The following is a 19,019-nucleotide window of genomic DNA, read 5'->3' on the forward strand; positions in this document are numbered from 1 at the left end:
ATTCCTGAAACACTCTTTAATTATTATTCATTATTTTACTCAAATTGATGCTGCAGAAAGTCCAGCAATGTGTCTTTGCAATGAATGGAGGAAATCTGACAGCAACTACTTCCTGATCTTTAAAAGATGCAACATGACTTGGCGTACATAAGGAGGATCATCATCTCAATTTAGTTTTCTGTTTTTGAAACATACGTTTGACAGTTAGCAGTCTGTCATAAGCCTGAGCTGAATTGGAGGAATGAGCGACATGCTGTGCGTGAGGAGAGATGCTCTGTCGACGAAGCCCAATAATAGAACAGACATAATTGTCTGGCCTTCTGAGTCATCATTGCTCTGTGCACTGCCTGCGCTCTCCCATCTTGTTTAGACACTGCAGTTAATGGACCTTCACCTTCTGTCCATCTCCTCATCTGTCTCTGCTTCTCTCTCCCTCCTGGTATCCCTCGGGTTCAGCTTTATAGGACGGCCCTCGATCCTGCCTCTCCGTCACCCTTTCTTCACTTCTTACCTTACGTCCTGTCCCGCCTCACAAATAACAAATGTCGATCTGGTTTTCAAGATAACACAGTCATTTACTTTTGTCGGTTCCCTAACTTAACATTAATATAACAGTTCCACAACAAGTCCACAAAAGATTTCACTAATATGCTGTAAAGCTGTCTTTGGATAAGGAAAACGCACTATTAATGTGAGGTTTGCAGCCAAGTGAAGTGTATACACAGTATGTTTACACACCGACTGTGCCAGGAAAAAGAGGACAATGGTTCTACCTATCCAGTGAAATTATCTTATTTTGTACAGACATTCATTCAAAAGGAGTGAGTTGATTCCACAAAAAGCACATGTTACATTTCTCTATCCCTCTGTGTTCCTTCAGGGTTGTCTCTGCCTCGGCCCCCAGAGCAGAGTTGCCTGTGCCTCTCCTTGCGCTCCCCTCTTGGACCAGCAGCTCGGCGAGGCCAGGGACGATGGGCCGGAAGCTGGACCTGTCGGGCCTGACTGACGATGAGGCGGAGCACGTCTTGAAAGTTGTCCAGCGGGATATGAAGCTGCGAAAGAATGAGGAGGAGAGGCTGAGGTGAGATTGCTTTCTCCTGCCAGCGCCTTTTCTAGTATTTTTACACATTAAAGGCGACACAGAGGCTGCAGGGTGATTGGAGAGGAGCTGATGAGGAGGGATGACCAGATATAGTGTTGTACAGCTCCCTCAGCTGACAAAGACACTTAGGCCTACTATATATTTTGTCTTGGGTTCTCCCCTCTACAACGTTATACACCTTTTTATACTTTATAATAAATAATAAGAGTGATGCTGTATTTAATATTTACTAAACTGAAAAACAAGTGAAAAGTTGTAATGAATGGATTAAATGCTGCTTAAATGCTGACTTTTTGCCTGGGACACTTATTAATCACCTGTTAATCATCTTGTATCACGTATGTAGCCATCATGAAATCTAAGACCTATTAATTGAAGGAAAAATACTACGAGTCTGTTGGTGAACTAGGACACCTTACTTATTTTATTATTATTTATTTTATCCTTTTTAATTGATTGATTTGGTCAACAAACAATTCTCAAGATCAGTGTCTGGCTAGACATTCATGTAATTCAAGTCCAGCAATTATTATCATTCATATGTGTTCATGCCTCTACAATTCCTTTAACTTGTTGTGACATCTGATTGAAAAGTGGAAGCATGATTTTTAAGCTAGGATTTCCAGGTATGGGCTTTATTAAGGCACAGTCAGGGGCTGGAGGCAGGAAGATGCTTGTCTGGTACTTGCTGCTTGCGGGCTGTCAGGTCTGTGGGGCTCAGTCGGCCCTCAAGGCTCTGCTCCGGTCTCACAGCTTCTCACTTACTGGCAAGTACAAGTACTGGCCCATTCCTCCTCCTCACCTCTTGTCCTTCACTCCCTCCCTGCTCTGCCGGCGACAGCCTGTAGTCAGAAGGGATTTGGTTCGGTTAACTTGTGTCGGGCCTCCATGAGGGTTTGGCCATCAAATGTGTGGTCAAATCAGTGTGTCTGCTTTGTGTAGTTTCACCAGGACTACAGAGGGAAGTTTTAGTATCGCAACAAAATGCGAAATGTGTCTTTTGCTGCGTTTTAAGTGTGGTTGTTCCTATGATTTTGTAAACGCAAATATGCTCCTTTGATTACCTACCAGGCCCGAGCATCAGCTATGTTGTTGTGGAGATTTTATGTCTTTCTCCAGATTTGAATGGTGATCCTCAATGGTTGTGTGTTCTTGCCACAAGTGATTAGACTGCTTTACGCAGAGCACTAAACATCTTAGCTGTACTCTGAGGAGAATAGAAAAGTTGCCTCACAAACCAGAAAGCAGCCGTTGGTCTGCGCTGTTTGAAGCTTATTTTTTCCACAATCACTTTCAAAGCAAAGAAACTGTAATCCCAAATTACTGGGCTGTAAAAAGATCAAAAATAATTCATGCCTCTGAGGCTGTTATTACTTCTGTTTACCGCAAAAAAGATGAGCAGATTTATGTTGATGGTAGCAGGGAGACACTGATGAGGCAACAGTCCGTCATAAAAGCAATCAGGCTCTCCCTTATTGCGTTGTTAGGACTTGTTAAAGGGTTTAAAAGCAAAGTTTCCAAAGTTTTATTAGATGCAAGCTGAGAGTCAAATTAGGTTGCAGCTAAACGTGCTCACGTGTTTCACGATCACACAGCTGCCATGCATACTTTTTTCCTTCTTGTATTTGTTTATCATTTGTATATTTACTTTTAGTTGCTATGTGTTTTCTGAAAACCTGATTGATTTTGACCGTCAGTATTTGCCCTTATCACACTTTTCTGATCTCATTTTGTAATTTATTTACAGCGATATGAAAAAATCTGATCAGATTCTTAAACTAAGTAAAGGTATATCATAACAGACTGTAAACATATTTCAATCCAAGTAAAAGTTCTTCCCTCAGTATTTTACTCGAGCAAAAGGTACAAACAAAAAGAATCACAAAATATATACCAATACCTATTGAAAATAGTAGTAGTTATTAGTAGTACTTGTTATACAGATTGTCGACTTTCAGAATGCTGGAATGTCAAATCTTAACCATTAGTCTTATCTCAACAATGCATCATATTTCATATGCCGATAATGTGTTTTGTGTCAAAAGTTTTTATCAGCAAAGTATTTGGCAACTATATCTGGCAAAGCGAAGTGGACTCAAATATTATATAATACAGAGAGGACAAGCAAAAAGTGTAAAATCGGATTGAAATACCTAATAATCACAGAAAGATGATTCTGGAGAAAGAAAAACAAACATTAGCATGTGCCAGATTTATAGTCCCTTGCTGCCGTTCTCTTGATACTTCCATGGCCTTTCTCTGATTGGCTAGAATACCGGTGTGTGGCTCGTTTGTTTCCCATTTTCAGCACACGCTCTGAATGGACAGCAGCTTTTCTATGAAATGTAAAACCTTTACTGTACATGAATAGGTAAATGACTGCTTGCGTACAGAGTGTTTCAGTAGATGGCTCTCTCCCTTTGGGTTCTTTCTCTTCCATGCATGGCAGACATTTGTTTGTCTTCCCTGAATGAAGTCAGCCCTGCAGTTGTAAATTACCCTGTTGAAGGATTCATGGGATAGTTTATAAGCCTCAGCTGGCAGTTTAAATGCTCCATTTTAATTTTCTTCCATACTGAATAATAGGAAACATAGAAACACTTAACTGATATTACCTTCTATCTCATGAATACTGAACTGTAATAAATATGTAAATAAAGCGATACAGACAGCTATAAGCCTAGTTTGGGGCAACCTTTACAGTTTTGTTGTTCAGCTAAAGTTTAAATGTGGCCTTAAATAAAACATCTTTATTTTAATATAGTTTATCATTTTTATTCTGACGACACACCGCTTTTACTGCAATATAAAAAGTAGTCTGGCTAACATAAATGCTTTCCTGGCTTCTATTTTCAGTTGAAAGGAAGATACAGTTGTTGTCTTTATTGTTGGCCCTACTATAAAAGCATTGAAACGACATTGCAAAAACAATTGATTCTTGTCTTTTTTGCACCTAAAGGCCCTGCACACCCTTGATGCACCTACACAAGTGTTTTCACTTAAGTAGTCTGATTAGATCTCTCATGACTGTACGGGTGTTTCCACATCGTGCTAGGTTTCTGTTACCTGTTAGGGCGGGACTAATACACATTTACCAATTTCATAGGCCTATTTGACATAGTAGAAAAAGCACAGGTGTAATGAATAAAATGAAGGATGACTGTCACTCGATTTACTGAGATGCTTAAATCGAGCAGAGCAATCGTTAGTGTTATGAGTAACACCTGTGCTTTTCCTACAATAAGTCAAAACGTCTGTTGTGAATATGGCCTATAATACATAGACTTCAATGACCTCAGGTATAGTAAATCCTATATCACTTAAGTTTTTGACCATCGAGAGATGTTTTTAAGAGTGGCTTCCTGCTTTGTCAGTATCGTGTTTGTGTTGACCTGGAAATGTAGAAAAAGGGCAAAAAAGAAGAAGACGGCTGGCTAGAAAACAGGAATGTCAATTATTTTAGTCTAGTTAGATTTTTAGGTTCCAATTTCTACCATCTGCACTGTACATGTTTTATGAACAAGGAAATGTATTTGCTATGTTTATTACGCCTACATAGACTCCATTTTCATGAGTACATTTCTGAATTGTTGTCATTCACACTTTCGGCGTCTCATTTCTGCTCCCCATTAGTTAGTGGGTGTCCTCGAAGCTCGGCTTAAGATGAAGGGAGACTGTTTGTGCTCTTTTTGCTCCTAAACCTGGAATATTTCACTTGTTTCACATTTTAGTTCCTTCATTTCTACACACTAAAGTGTTGACTGTTTTCTTTTGTTTCATTTGATATTTTCTGCCAATGGCTTTACCTGTGAGCACAACATGTCTTTGGAATAGTGCTACGAACATAAACCTGAGGTAACTTCCTTTTATGCAACCTGGTTGCTGTGCTGCTAAAGAGTGAGATGTGTTTCTGCCAATTAGAGAGAGTGAGCATCTCAACCTCTGGCCTCGGCTGTCTCAGTGGCCATACAGCTGGAGAGGCTCATTATGGAGCAACAGGAGACTCAGGGGAGCGCAGACGTGGACCTACTTAACAGTCCAAAGGAAGTCCGACTTGGAAATGATTATGGATTGAAATAGCTATCCCCACTGCCTCTGTGTGAGTGGTGAGAAAATGGCTGGAGCTCCAGCTATTGGTGACACTAACGGGGTCATTTGCTCTTGGTGTTTGGTAGGATCAACTTTAACCATGTGTCTGGCAAGTTCTTGTATAGGCCAATTACTGTTCCTGTAATGCTCTCAGAACTCATTTCAATTGCAGCTATGACGAGTCTATCCTTCCTGCACAATGATCTGTGGATACGTCTACATTATTTGTGAGTTTGTAGGTCGATTCACTCTATAGTCATTCTCTCTCTCCATCTTTTCTCTCTTTCTTTGTGTGCAGTAATTCCTGGCTCAAGAATGCAGCCCTTTATCAGAGGCTGATATTTTGCATCAGCAGTTTTAATTAGTCAGTAAAATAGTGACAGTTTTTGTAATTTAAATTGTGATGTTGTGTTCAGACAAGTGAGCAGAAACCACAGGCATCTTTTTGATCTCATTATGTTTGACTTTGTATCTAATCAAACCATCCGTAGCTGCTTTATCGTAATTATCTTCGTCGGTACACTTCTATCTAACATGCCTCATGCATCCAAAGGCTTTAGCTTCTTTCTATCTTTTTCTTTATGTCGGCTGTTGTTTGTTTTAGCTCCGGCAAATGTGACAGGCAGGCAGGTACAGGGAGCAGGAGTCCCACTGGGAGGTTTGGAGAGAAGGTGACGGAGGAAATCACCCTGTCAGGGCAGGAGCCGACCTTTACTCCGTGCTGTATTTATCCTCTTTGCTGTCTGTCTAGAGATGACACATACACACACCAGCTCAGCTGTCCATATAGAAAGCCTTTAAAAAATGCATTATTTTCCGCCAAAATAAATGCCAGTCAAGTTCTGTTTGGCCCAAATTCCTCTCTACATCGCGTCAATACATTGGTGTTTTGGGATTTCAGAGTACAAGCAGTGAGAGGATATTGCCCTTTGTTACAGGACAGTCCCTTTGGGCTGCAGTGCCTTCATTATTATTTTTATAAGGCAGAGCTAAATGGACCATCGATTTTCAGGCCTGAGGCGATGTCCTTTCAAAGCATTGGCTCAGAATTATTGTATGTAAGTAAGGAGACAACTGTAGCCTATTGAATAGTCTCATGTTTTATCTTTTGTATTGGTTTGATGATGTATTTCTGTAATGAAACAGGTTTCCCAGCCTTGTGAACTATTGACTTGAACTTTAGAAATCCTGAAATCGTGTAACTAGTCCAGCGCAGCTTTGTGGGTGGTTGAATAGCTCCATTGTTTTCAACAGACATGTATTATTCCTTGATTCTCTAAGGTGTTTATTTTGTACAATAATCCAGTGTTGGGTCGTATGATGACGTGACGTTTTTTCACATGAAACGGCCCAAAGCTGTGAGGATGTAATGAGTAACTGCCCACACGCACAAAGAAGAGACTTAACAATAAAACAGCTTTATGTGGCTAATTGTCTCACATCCCTCCATCAGCAGCATGAATGAGTTTTTATGTTGCCGGTGTGGAAAGAGTTAATTTCAGTCTGCCTGTTGTTGTGGCAGTAGTGTTCTCTTGGCTGCAGTTCTCGTTTGGTGGGGATTAGCTGTGTAACGTTATTGGTGTGGGTTATTTGTCTGAGTCATGTTGATGTGGATTGTTTTTGATGTGGAAGTGCACTGTGTGTGTGTGTGCGTGCGTGCGTGCATGTGTGTGCATGTGTCTGTGTATCTCGACAATTGTGTGTGCACAGAAAGCAGGAAGGACAAATCCTTTTGACCTTTTTTGCTGTCGCAACATTGGCAGGTGTATTACCAGTGTAATTTTAAGATTCACCACATTTCATGGTCTGCAGGATAATATGTGCCCTTGTATTCTCTCATTGATGACCCAAACTGTTTAAAGCTAGACCTAAGTTACTTTTTTCTTTTTGTTTTTAGACTTTTGTTTCCCTGACTACTGCCTATGTCAGTACATCACTGTAGTTTGTATTTCATCACAGCTGATCATTTGTGTTTTGGTCTCATTTTATGCAGTAGAGGATTTGATAATGTAATCGTCTCATATGTGTTTCTGGTGGACAGGAAGGTGAGCAGATGTACAAAGGTCAAAGTGCAAATATTCTGCAATAGGAAATATGTATACTTATATATTTCAAATGACTAAATAAGCACATCCTCTACATTCCCTTTGCTGTTTTGCAAGGAGGGTTTGAAAACATATGGAAACAGAGTGAGCTTCTGATCAGCCTGGTTGTGCTTTCATTTGCTTTCATGTTTTTAGGGCTGTTGGGGCAATCTGTACATCTGTCACAGACTCTGTGATTTCTAATTAGTCTTTAATATGGCCCTTAGTTGATGATGTTCAATATAATTAAACTTAATTAGCAGACAGAAATATAGCTCCCCTGACCACAGTAATTATACATGGGCATGCTTACGCATACTGTGTTCACGCTCCCTCTACACACACACACACACACACACACTGAAGTCCATTTATCAGAGGTGCAGCAGCTTTTTGTCACATAATACAGTCCTTATTGAACATCTTATCTGTCTACATTTGAATGGTCAAATATATCTTTCATGTACAATATGTAGGCCATGTTCCTATTTACATACTCGGTAATCTCTGGTTTCCGTTTGTAGGCTTTGGCCAATCACGTTGGAGTAGGCTTTGGTTGAATGCAGGTAAAAGGTTTGTGGAGAGCAAGAAAGGTGTAATGCATTGGCTGAAATACAATCTGGGAACCCACCTGCTATCACCTGATTAATGATTTGGCTTTTTATGGCTTTAAAATTAGCTCATAAACTGGCTACATTGTCTGTCAACTCAAAGTCCAGTCTTGTATCGGAAGTTGTTAATCGAACTGTAACAATGAGCAGCGCGCAGAAAAGAAAGTCTTGGCCCAGAAATCCGCTAGCTACACCGGAACCCCCAAAATATAGCTCTTTGCAGCCAAAAGCGTATTCATCATCAGATTGTCAGCTGATGGGCTCCAAAATTCAATACTTAGTAATGCTCTTTAAAAAGTACGCCAGCTCTCGGGAGTGATTCAAAATTTATTCAAGCATTGCGTGTGGATGCTGTTGCACATTTATTTTCCACTTCATAGCAAACACAAACAAATTCAAGATACATTTGAATATAAACCAGGCTTGATATATGCAGACGTATTTGTCAAATCTTACTGATTTGGATAGCACTCTTGATTACCAGGTGTTTGTTTTAGAGTCTTGAGTCTATTAAACTGCACCAGGCTGGCCACTCTCCATGTTCATGTGGATGATCTGTCAAGTCACATCATAAGAAGTTTGGCTCTAGAAATTCCCACTAAGAAAAGTGTGCCTCTCTGGAGACATCAGTTTTTGTGTCCGCTGTGCATTCGCAGACTCACTCTAAACAGACGGTGGTTTATTACGTGTGATGGAGGAAGATTCTGATTTCCCCCGAGTGTGACAAATCAGCAGCTGCGCAGCGCGTCCGTCCTCTGGAGCTGCCGAGCCCACAGGATGGGCTGATGAGATAGTGAAAAATAATCCACCTCGACTACTTGTGGAACAGTCGCTTTCACAGTTCATACGTAGCTTGTTTCCAGCTGACCGAATAGATAGGTTTATCCTCAATAACCCCGTCTGCGTGAATGTTTGCATGTATTGCATTAAATGGCGGTCAAATGGAGGTGAACGGATCACTGCTCAGTCTTGTCTTCCTCCACATAACCGTGTATGCATTCCAACCTAGATAGGAGTTATCTGCAGACTAAGACAGACTCAGGGCAATCCCCGGCGCTGCAACATTTATATTCATCCAGGTCTGCAGTGATTACTTCTGCTGCTGGCCAAATGTCAAGGGCTGTTTTGAGTCAGAGGGAAATAGTTGGCTCCAACAGGAGGATCCCTGTCTTCTGAATCTATATAGTTTACGACCTCGCCCGTGTTTTATTTTTTTTCATCTGTTCTATTTCTATCTCTCCATTTATCATTCAGATGTCCTCTCCTTAAATTCCCCTGTCGGTTTCTCTCTCCCTCTGTAGATCCTCATTAGCAGTAGCCATGTTGTGTTGAGATGGAGGGTGGTGTTGGAAGAGCTGCTCTCTGTCCAGAGGGAGTGAGTGATGCTTGGCACGACAGCAGGGAGACCTTCCTTTGTCTCAATAATTGCCACACTTTTCTCACCCATGTCCGGCTCTTCAGAGACACAAGACTCATGTACTTCCCGAAAAGCCAAGTCATTCATCCCATAGGCCTTTATCTCCTGCTCGCCATTGAAGTGATTGAACTTCCGCCATCAGTGTTAATTACGAGGGCTTGTGCTGTTTGCACAAGGTGAGGTGAGGTTCAAGTGCTCGCACACAGATGGACCCACAGCTCCAGTGAGGGTCTGTCTTTGTGGGAGTTCAAAATGAGAGGAAAGGCAGGGTTCCCTGTAGGATTATAGTCCGTCTGAGAGGTGAGGAGGACGACGAACAGCACACTCTGTGTGCCTCTGTGTCTCTCATTACAGAAAATTAATCCTCTTCTTCCTTTTGTATAACCACTGCACTGTGTCCAGCCCTCTCTGTCTTCAGGATCATGTTCTGTGTCTGTTCCGGTTGTCTTGTTCTTCCTCCGATGTGTGTTTTCTGTCACACATTCCCTCAAAGCATTTACATCTGCTGTCTGACACTGAATGGTAATGCTGAAGATGGGGAAAATGGATGACTTTACATTTAGCTGCATCATGTGTTTTTTTAGATTTAAGATCAGCGAAGGGCCTGTGGGAAAAAGTTTCATATATTATGCTCATCTTTTCAATCAATTTTTCTTCAGAGATTGAGTAAAGAATCGTAATGTAAGAATCATTTGTATATAATTAATACATATTTAATGTCATTCAATACTTAATCAAAGTTAGGGCACTTAACATTTAAAAAAAGATTCACATTTGTAGAACAAGGATTTACGCTCATAAACAATTATTCATCCAACAAAAAAAAAAGAATGAATCATTTCTTATAAGCAAAAAGGTCAAACATTCAAGCTTCTCAAATGTGAGGATGCAATGTCAAATATCATTGTCAATTGAATATCTTTGTTATGTCACTTTGGGAAAATTATTTTTTGACATTTTAGAGACATAAACAAAAAGAAACCCTGCTACTAATACAAGAATGAAAGACCAGTTCATCTATAACTGCCACTTTGAGAATGTTGATAGGTTTTCCAAAGAAATAATAAACAACTGACCTTTTCAGCCAAATTAGCTTAACGTTTGAAATATTTCAGTGGGTTGCAGATTTTAAAAGATTAAGTGGCATTGCCCTTACCGACATGGCTTACAAGCATGACTCAGTTTGTGGACCAATTAGCTAGAAAATGCTTCATTCACTGTGAAGGCTCTTGAGGAAAGCAACACATCAGCTGAGGCTGGTTGGCACAGAGGTAATCTGTTTACATCACATCCTCGATGACGGAGCTGCGCTTGTAATACGTCACTCATGCTGCACACACGCCAGGACACACAAACGCACAAACACGAAATTAAATTAGTGCTGAGCTTTCCCTCCAGTCCTGTGCTCCATCCACAAAATTAGATGGATTCTCCCTCTGCTGCAGCATCTTTGACCCCAAACCTCAAGAGCTGTAATGTATGAGATGGCTCTAATCAGATAAACCTCCATCCAAAACAAACAGAGACTCACTTGTACTCACGGTGCCTGTTGCAGTGTTTTACCTCGTGCTAAAGACCTCTCTGGTTTATTTTGGACGGCCATTGATTATCATTACCTCCACTGGATCTATACTGTGTGTGTGTGTGTGTGTGTGTGTGTGTGTGTGTGTGTGTGTGTGTGTGTGTGTGTGTGTGTGTGTGTGTGTGTGTGTGTGTTTTGGAGGTTGGATCTTACTGTCTCTCTTTGAGGAAATGGGCAGAGCATGATCAATATCTCCCTCCGGACTGTTCCTGTATTCATCAGTCAACACAAAACAGTGGACGGCACACTTTGATACTGTGTTCAGGGTCTGTCTCTTCTGTCTGCATTGCTTTGTAGGTTTGACTCTTGCTGTACCTATTGCCTATTGGACTTACATTTCCTATTTTAGTATAGTAGAAGATTGACAGGAAAGCGGGAAAGAGAGAGGGGAAGGACATGCAGCAAAGGCCACAGGTTGGATAAAGACTTGCTTAGCCTTAGTGCATGAGCTACCAGGCGCCCCTTTTTATTTTCCTGTCTCACCCCTTCCATGAAGTAGTGTGTGTGTATATATAATAAAGAATAACTTGTATCGTCTGTTTGTTTCAGTCAATGTTGCCAGACTGCATGTGTGTGCACAGTATCAGTAGGTTGAGGTGCTGATTTTACAAAGCTAATATGCTCACATAGCTTTGGTGTGTATGGGTTCTCCCTTTTTTATATTATTATATAGCCTAATGCTCATGAGCCACATGAAGTAATTAAAGCAAAGCCTCTTCATTTTCTGCGATTTTCTCACCCTCATAAGGATTATGGACTTCACTTAAATCACTTTTAAAACTCTTTTATGACTTCGTCCTGCTTTTATGTACAGTTATGGTGTTGCTTCTTTTTATGGTTTCTCTACTTAAAATGTGATTTTATGCATCTTGTAATTCCTCTTTTACTATCCCTCTTTTCTTTTTCTTCTCTGCTTATTTTGAGCTCCTTGGGTGTTTTACTATTGTTGTTTGAAATGCCGTCCTGTAAAGCACTTTATAAGAACTGCTAAATGCATTAAATAGTTTTTTTTCTTGAGATGACGCTGCAGACGTTGGTGGTAATGGTAAATATTGGTTAAAATCATTCATATACTGTACTATAACTACAAACAAATCATTGTTTTATATACATATTTTAGAGTAAAATCCTTTTCATTGCATCAGCCCCTTTTTTAAGCACTTTTGCCCACTGAAGCGCTGTCAGTCTCTCTTCTCCGTTTCTACCCATAATCCTTTGCATTCATCAAACTGTGGCTTCTCAAAGTGGGACGTTTGACATCTTGACAGAATTCAGAAAACCTAATGAGTCTCTCGGTATTTGTTGACTTTCCACACTTGTGTGTTTGTGTATGTGCTTTCGCATACATTAACTCCAGTTTTCTTGGAGCCCAGCTGAAACAGTCCCTGTGAAAACTAAACAACTCTCCCTCAACTTCTCATGACCTTGGACCACAATCAGTGTAAATACAGAGAAGGACATTCCAGATCATTGCTACCTCCATTTTATCCAAATTAAAGATGTCTTAAGTAAAGTGTTTTTGTTAGAAACTTCACTAACCACTGTCTCGCCCTCTAATCACGTAAAAAATCCCTTAAGCGTTATCTCAAATATACAGAAATCTAGACTTATTTGGGACATAAACAATCACACTTGGAGCATTCAATGTCATCCAGTAAACCAGAGAATTACCAGCAACATGCACTCAATAACACACAGGACTTTTGCCATGACTTGTAATCAAAACAAGCCAATAACGTCATAATTTATGGTATAAAGTTGTCTGAAGCATCTACATCACCACCATTAAAACTAAGGTGAGAGGAGCAGGCGCTGATTCTTATGGCATAATGTGATTGGTTGAGACATCTGTCAGTCAATATCTGTGTTATTCATGAATATCAAATCATGCATTAGACACGTTTATTTAGTGATGATTGGTGATGTAAACCTTATAAAATGTGTTCAAAGGAATGCTTTAGTTTAAACCATCATTACGATAACCGTTTGTTTAAATACCTGCAAGCTTTTCTGCACACTCTCCCCCACTTAAATTCACCCAAACAAGGCTCACTCATTCTCTATTGCTTCATCATTTGGGGGTGCCACGCCGCTTTTCAAGTAGCATGTCTTTGCGAAGTGAACCATCGTTGGTTGAGTAGCTGGCTTCTAGAGATTATGAGTCACAGCTGGTGCTGCGGTTGGCTCGCCCTCCTCTGTTTAATGATGGCAGGAGTCCTGTGTTCTGATAAAACTGTTGCTTTGCCAGCAAACTAAATGCTGGACACAGATCCTCCTTTTTCAAAATGTTTGCCAATGGTGGAATTTAGTTTATTGCACATTTCTGAATCCTTGAAACTTCATCCCAAATGACTTCCTGTGATTTATTGTCTATGATGCAAGGTTTTCATGAGTGGGTCCCCATTTTGTTCATTTTGCTTGATTTCATGCACACGCATGAGGATGCACATTTGATGCACGCTCAACTTATCTGATTCACACTGTTCCACGGATCTAGGGGGGGCAATAATGCACCAAGAAACACGGCAACACTACAAAAGTAGTGAAGATGAAGACTGCTTGCAAATAAATATGGATGTTAACAATGCATGTTTGAAAATAAATAAAACAATTGGCTTTTTGTGAGACCTCAATGATACACACTATGTATTGTTTCTTCCTGGTAAGAGACAATGCAAATACTGAGACATAGGACATAGAAAGTCTTTAAAGACGCCTTCGTACAGTTTGACTTTGACAATATGTTGTTGAGATCATTTTATTTCCTGCTTTTAGATCGCAGGAAATATACTTGTAATTCCAACCCGCCACCAAATCCAGTCAGACGTCTCTTCTCATGTTTTAGTCTTTTATGTAACTTTGCCTTCAAGTCAAATGTAATGCATACACTTGTAGAAATACATAGTCTGTTTGTCTGAAGCTGTCACTGGAGGACAGAAGATAAACTGCAGCTCTGACGTGAAGTCTGTCTGTGATGTGTGATGTGTTGAGGAGAATGTGGAGACAAGGACGGGCATGAGGCAGGGCGGATGATGAGGGGTAGAGAGAGGACGGACGTGAGAGAGGATGGACTGTTTTTCATCCGTCCTTGATGAGACACAGGAGATGCAGATGCCGAGAGCTCGGCTCCATTAGCTGAGGCTACTGCTGGTTTGTGTGAGGCCGAGGAAGAGTTCTTGATTAACTGCATGCTTTTCATGTGTGCTTGTATTTGCGCGTGTGTGTATGTGCATCTTTCATCTCCTGTTCAGTATCAAAATCTAGACGTATAGTGCAGCATTCATTTCTGGCTGTATGATTAAGGTATAGCTGCTGCCGTTTTATCACACGACTCAACGTATTGCTGGTGATTGATAGAGGAGTCACACCTCCTGCAGTATAATTGATTGAGATTGTATCTCAGGGATGCAACTTTTTACTGCTCTGAATTGCAGAAATTCAGCTGACAAGACACAGCGTCTGCTATCTTTCTCTGCTATCATAATCCACCCAAACTTGTCTCCTCTCAAACATTTTTTGGGGGGGTACGGGGGCAGTGATGTGCAGACATGTGGCAAAATTCCACAATAATGACCAGCCAACAATAGCTGGAACAAAGTCCAATGATTAAAGCCATTCCTGTCAGAGTTATATGGCCAGTAGAGGGGCTCCAATTACTTGCTGAGTCACAGCCAGCTGATTAGAAACTCGGGCATAACACAAGCTGTAGCTGCATCTTTTGTGATGACTCTGCATAAGAATAATGCATTTGCTGCTGCTCGCTTTTGGTTTGGTCACCTGATCACTGCATTTTTTCTTATTCCTTCTGCTACTCTGAGCAACTTTCTCTCTCTGCTTCTGTTTCTCCTTTTTTCCATTTCTCTTTATTAGGGTGGTTGTTTTGGCAGGCCTGCTAATATTGACACATATGTCATTTTACAGGCTCAGTACCCTCTGACTAAGCCAGTCCAATATCCCCACTCTCACCTCTGTAGGTCATCACTGTCGTTGTATTATTTAGTTTGTGGGATTGCACTATATATCACAGTATAGGTGGAAGAAGCCCGGGGCGCACTGCTCATCTTCTGGTACTCATTAGTTCAGTGCTGGATCCAGCTCTACATCTGCAATTACAGTTGTGGTTAAGTGAAGGAAAGCAGGGGTGTAGTCAAGGACATCTGGAGACATGTGGAATACATATCCAGACTTCTATTTGTCATTTAGGGAAACCCAGCATTCATCTTTAATTGCAATTAAATACATAGCCAGCCTGGGTTACATCCTGCTCACTATGATTAGCAGGATTAATTTATTTTTTAGCAAAAGTGGGGAAGGCAGATTGATAGTCCATGACATATTAACATGTGATGGTTAGTACTGTAGCAGCATCACCTGTGGTTCTCAATGTGTGACTGTTTTGCAGGGTGCATAGGACTCAAATGGACCCCATTGATTTCCTGTGTTCTATTGGAGACTGATGTGTTTTATGATTGTCGTCTGTATTGAGAGTTTTGCACAGCTGCACTGCTCTGTTGCCAGGTTGTGAGATGCTTAACCAAATATGTTAATGGAGCTTTGCCACTGCTCTCCAACGGGTTGCCAGGCGCTACCGCAAGCTGGACTGTGAAAATGAAATTGGAAAAGAATATGTTATTGGGTTTGTGATCTTAAAAAAAACTTGCAATAGCACGCAGTACAGTCTGTAAGTAGTCAGACAGGTTAGTTTTGGCTGTGTACTCCATCCAGCACATTGGATTTGAAAGTGTAAAGTACTGACTTTCTTTTGAAGGTGTTTACATCCATTGAACCATAAATAAATGGCTGCCCTTTTATATTTACCACTACAGGCTATAAAGCACAGTGTGACCTACTGTTACCTAATATAGAACACACTCAAACCTAAAAGCACTTTAAACTCATTGTTTCTTTTAAAAGCACATATCACTATCCGAATACTTACAGACTGTTGTAGCGTGGTACTCAGCCAAAGGTGGCCTATTTGTGTCCAACAATACAACTTTTTAAAGTTTCCTTGATTAATGAGCAGTGGCCTCGGAAAATGTAATTCCTCGAAACAATTAAAATGCACTCCCAGTCTCCCATCTTTGTGCAGTCTTTAAAAATGACCTTCTTTGCTGAGCCCGTAGGGAGCACTGTTGTCCATGTTGTCAGGACCAGGCTGGACAACACGTGGCTGCACTTTGTTAGGCCCAATGGCCGACCACAGGCCTCAGACCAGACTGAGTGATACACAACACTTCTGCCAGTCTCTTTTTAAACCACAACCTCAAATTTCTTCTTCACTATATTCAGGCATAATGCAGTTTAAGTCTGCTCTGATTTATTGCTGAAAAAGAAAAGATTTGCGGTCAAAACTTAGTCTCAAATGTTCACTTGTGTGTCTATAATTGTTTATGTTTCAGGTGCTGTGAAAAAAGGGTTTCAGTTTTTTGGTGATTGAGAATTCTGCATTTTCTGTTGACCTTCCAGTGTCATTCATGGCCTTTGGCATTTCTTAATGACATAATCTTTATATGTTATAGCATGTAGTGTCTGTTAATTACTGTATTTAATAGGTTCTCCACTGCTTTTAGTGCCCTCCTCTGGAGTCAGGTGTCATTGTACATTGTATGGTTCTCCAGTGCTGTTTTTCTCAACTTGGCCTCATGCGCTCCATGTTTATTGAGGTCTCAGGTTATTTTGTGATCATCATATTATACTGAAAAGGATGGTTATTGTACTATTCATATTGTGTGAAAATTGAGGGATGAGTGTTGTGTCTTTAAAATCTCACTAGGCTTCAGTGTAACCTTAAACACATAATTATGTCTCTTTTCTTTGTTTCTTTTTTTTAATGCTTGGTTACACTCATGTGAGCGTACAGTCAAAACAGAAGCTCCTCGTGGATATTGTTCATGTGAAAATGATTCATTGCTCCCTTCTTTCATTTCCATAGGCAACCTGAAGATAGATCGATGCATGCAGACACATGTTTCTTTTAGCATTTCTCCTCAAATAGGCTTATAGTAACTGATCATGTGCCCGTGGGCCTGTGCTTGTGTGTATATACTTGTTGAAAGGAGACAGATTTGTAAATCAGAGTTTTTCCTATTGAATTAGAAATGCTCTTACAAGGCATTTAAATCCCAATTTTGTGTTAAGAGAATCTCTTGCAGACATCCAGTCAAATTTGAAAATGTTTTTAAGCAAGCTATCCCTGTACCGACAGGCTGTTTGGATCGCACAAACACAAACAAGCAGTGAGTCGTGTATCCTTGAGCGGTGCAGGATGATCGTAATAATTAGCGGGCCGAAAGAAGACGCTAATTTAACATAGCTCCAGACGACAGCGTAGCTCGAAATAGCCAGTCGTCGCCTGAGTACTTGAGCAGGCAGCACACCGCAGAATGACTTGACAGGGGAAGAGAGAGGGAGGATGTGGGTGAGAGGAAGGGCAATAATTAGCTGAGCTTGTCATTCTAGTGATTAAACACTGATTTAAAGGCGTGCTCGGTGGGTGCGGGGAGTTAAATTGGCTGTACTGCGGCGATGTGACATGCAAGGCCGGGGTCACTGCACAGCAGAGCAGCAGTACAGAAGTGCGGCTCATATCGGCTCCCTCCCTCACCGGTGTTTGTTTATGGGCCAGAAGTAATGTGAACACACCGGGTGAGTTATCTCTTTGGTACCGGCTAGTTTCTGCATTGTTTTTACGTGCAGCGGTACTTCACCACAGTTCCATATGATGATACATGATTTTCATTAATGCTGCTAAAGGAGCTTGTTTTTCTGTTTTATCTTCAAAATGGAAGATACATGTGCTGCACGGCACGAATAAGTATATGTCTTCAGACCTGAAGGCTACGCAATCTAATAGGTAATGTGCCTTGATGGTTTCTATTGACAGCAAGTAATATTAGCAGATACATACCCAAGTGATGTCTTTCATAATGTTCATATTAATACCTACGGGAACTTTTCTCTCTACACCAAACCCCTGAATTACCTCTATTCCTTCTAAGCATGAATATTACATGAGGGCAATAAATCAACAGTTTTCTCTTACATGGCTTTTTAATCTCCTTATTGTGAGACAGTTCGCCGCTTTTATTTTAAGCATTGTTCTCCCCAGACAAACTACAGTATTAGTGTCTAGATTATTGTTACCCTGATGCATTTAGGAACCATGAGTTGTTAGGTAACAGGACAACTCAGATTTACAGTGAATGTATAAACACAATTATAAGCAGAGATTTATCTCTTCTCTATATTCTGCTCGGCTTGTTGTCGTGAGAGGTACATTATCACTAATGGCAGATTCAGCTGTTTGTGAGAAACATACTCCAGTGTAAACATGAAACATCGTTTATGATTAATGACACAAAAAAATTTAAAGAAATATGTCCACAAAAACTAATAGAAGTAAGAGGCCTGAGCTTCAATATTTTCTGACTCATGGCTAGAATTGGGTTATTGCTTAAAAGTGATTAAACTGTTTAAAGTTGCATTTATCAATATTTTTTATTTCACAAATACTCAAATGACTAAAAGCCCATCACTTTGCTGTTTTAGTTCACTAATATCTGTTGTTCATGGTCAAAGCAGTAGATGTTTTCAGAAAAATTACAAAATGGTCTGCTCGCTGTTGTGGCTTCACGTAGATAAAGACCAAGCTATTTCCCTCAGGAATTAGTAAAGATGGAACTAAACTATAAACCATTGTGCAATGGAATCACACCAGGGATGCAAAGTAAGGAGGGGGGGCTTCCTTACTTCCTACCCCATCACTTCCGGCGCCCTTGCTCAGACCACACCCATCTTCAAACTTGGCCTTCATTTTAATAATAAAAAAATGTATACAGATAAAAAAGTATCCAAACTACAAATTGTTGTTCCGCTGCCTCCAAGTTGTTTTTGCTACTGCTATAAAAGTTCTTCTTCTTCATGTAAAAGTTAACTTTAACTTTCAGTGGAAGGCCAATCTTATCTTTCTCACAATGTCTTTAAGCTATATAAAAGTTGTCATCAATGATGTTGGAGGCGTTCTGGGACAAGCCTATCTATTTTATCAAAACTGAAAAGGGATGGGAGTTTCAGTGAGGAGCTACAGCAGCAACAGTTTCATGCAAGAGTAGGTTTCAATATTTTGTACCAA

General features: G+C 40.5%; 1 protein-coding gene across 1 annotated transcript in view; it reads left to right on the forward strand.

The window, feature by feature from the left end:
- Window positions 1-971: 971 nt before the first annotated feature.
- myripb (myosin VIIA and Rab interacting protein b) overlaps window positions 972-19,019 on the forward strand; it is a gene marked incomplete at its 5' end in the record, with an annotated part of 85,383 nt that continues 67,335 nt past the window's right edge. Inside the window, one exon of the mRNA XM_079234070.1 lies at window positions 972-1,081. Coding sequence (XP_079090196.1) covers window positions 972-1,081 — 110 coding nt within the window. The remainder of the gene's footprint in view (window positions 1,082-19,019) is intronic.

The sequence above is a fragment of the Taurulus bubalis genome (assembly GCF_910589615.1).
Source record: "Taurulus bubalis genome assembly, chromosome: 18".
Classification (NCBI taxonomy): Eukaryota; Metazoa; Chordata; class Actinopteri; order Perciformes; family Cottidae; genus Taurulus; species Taurulus bubalis.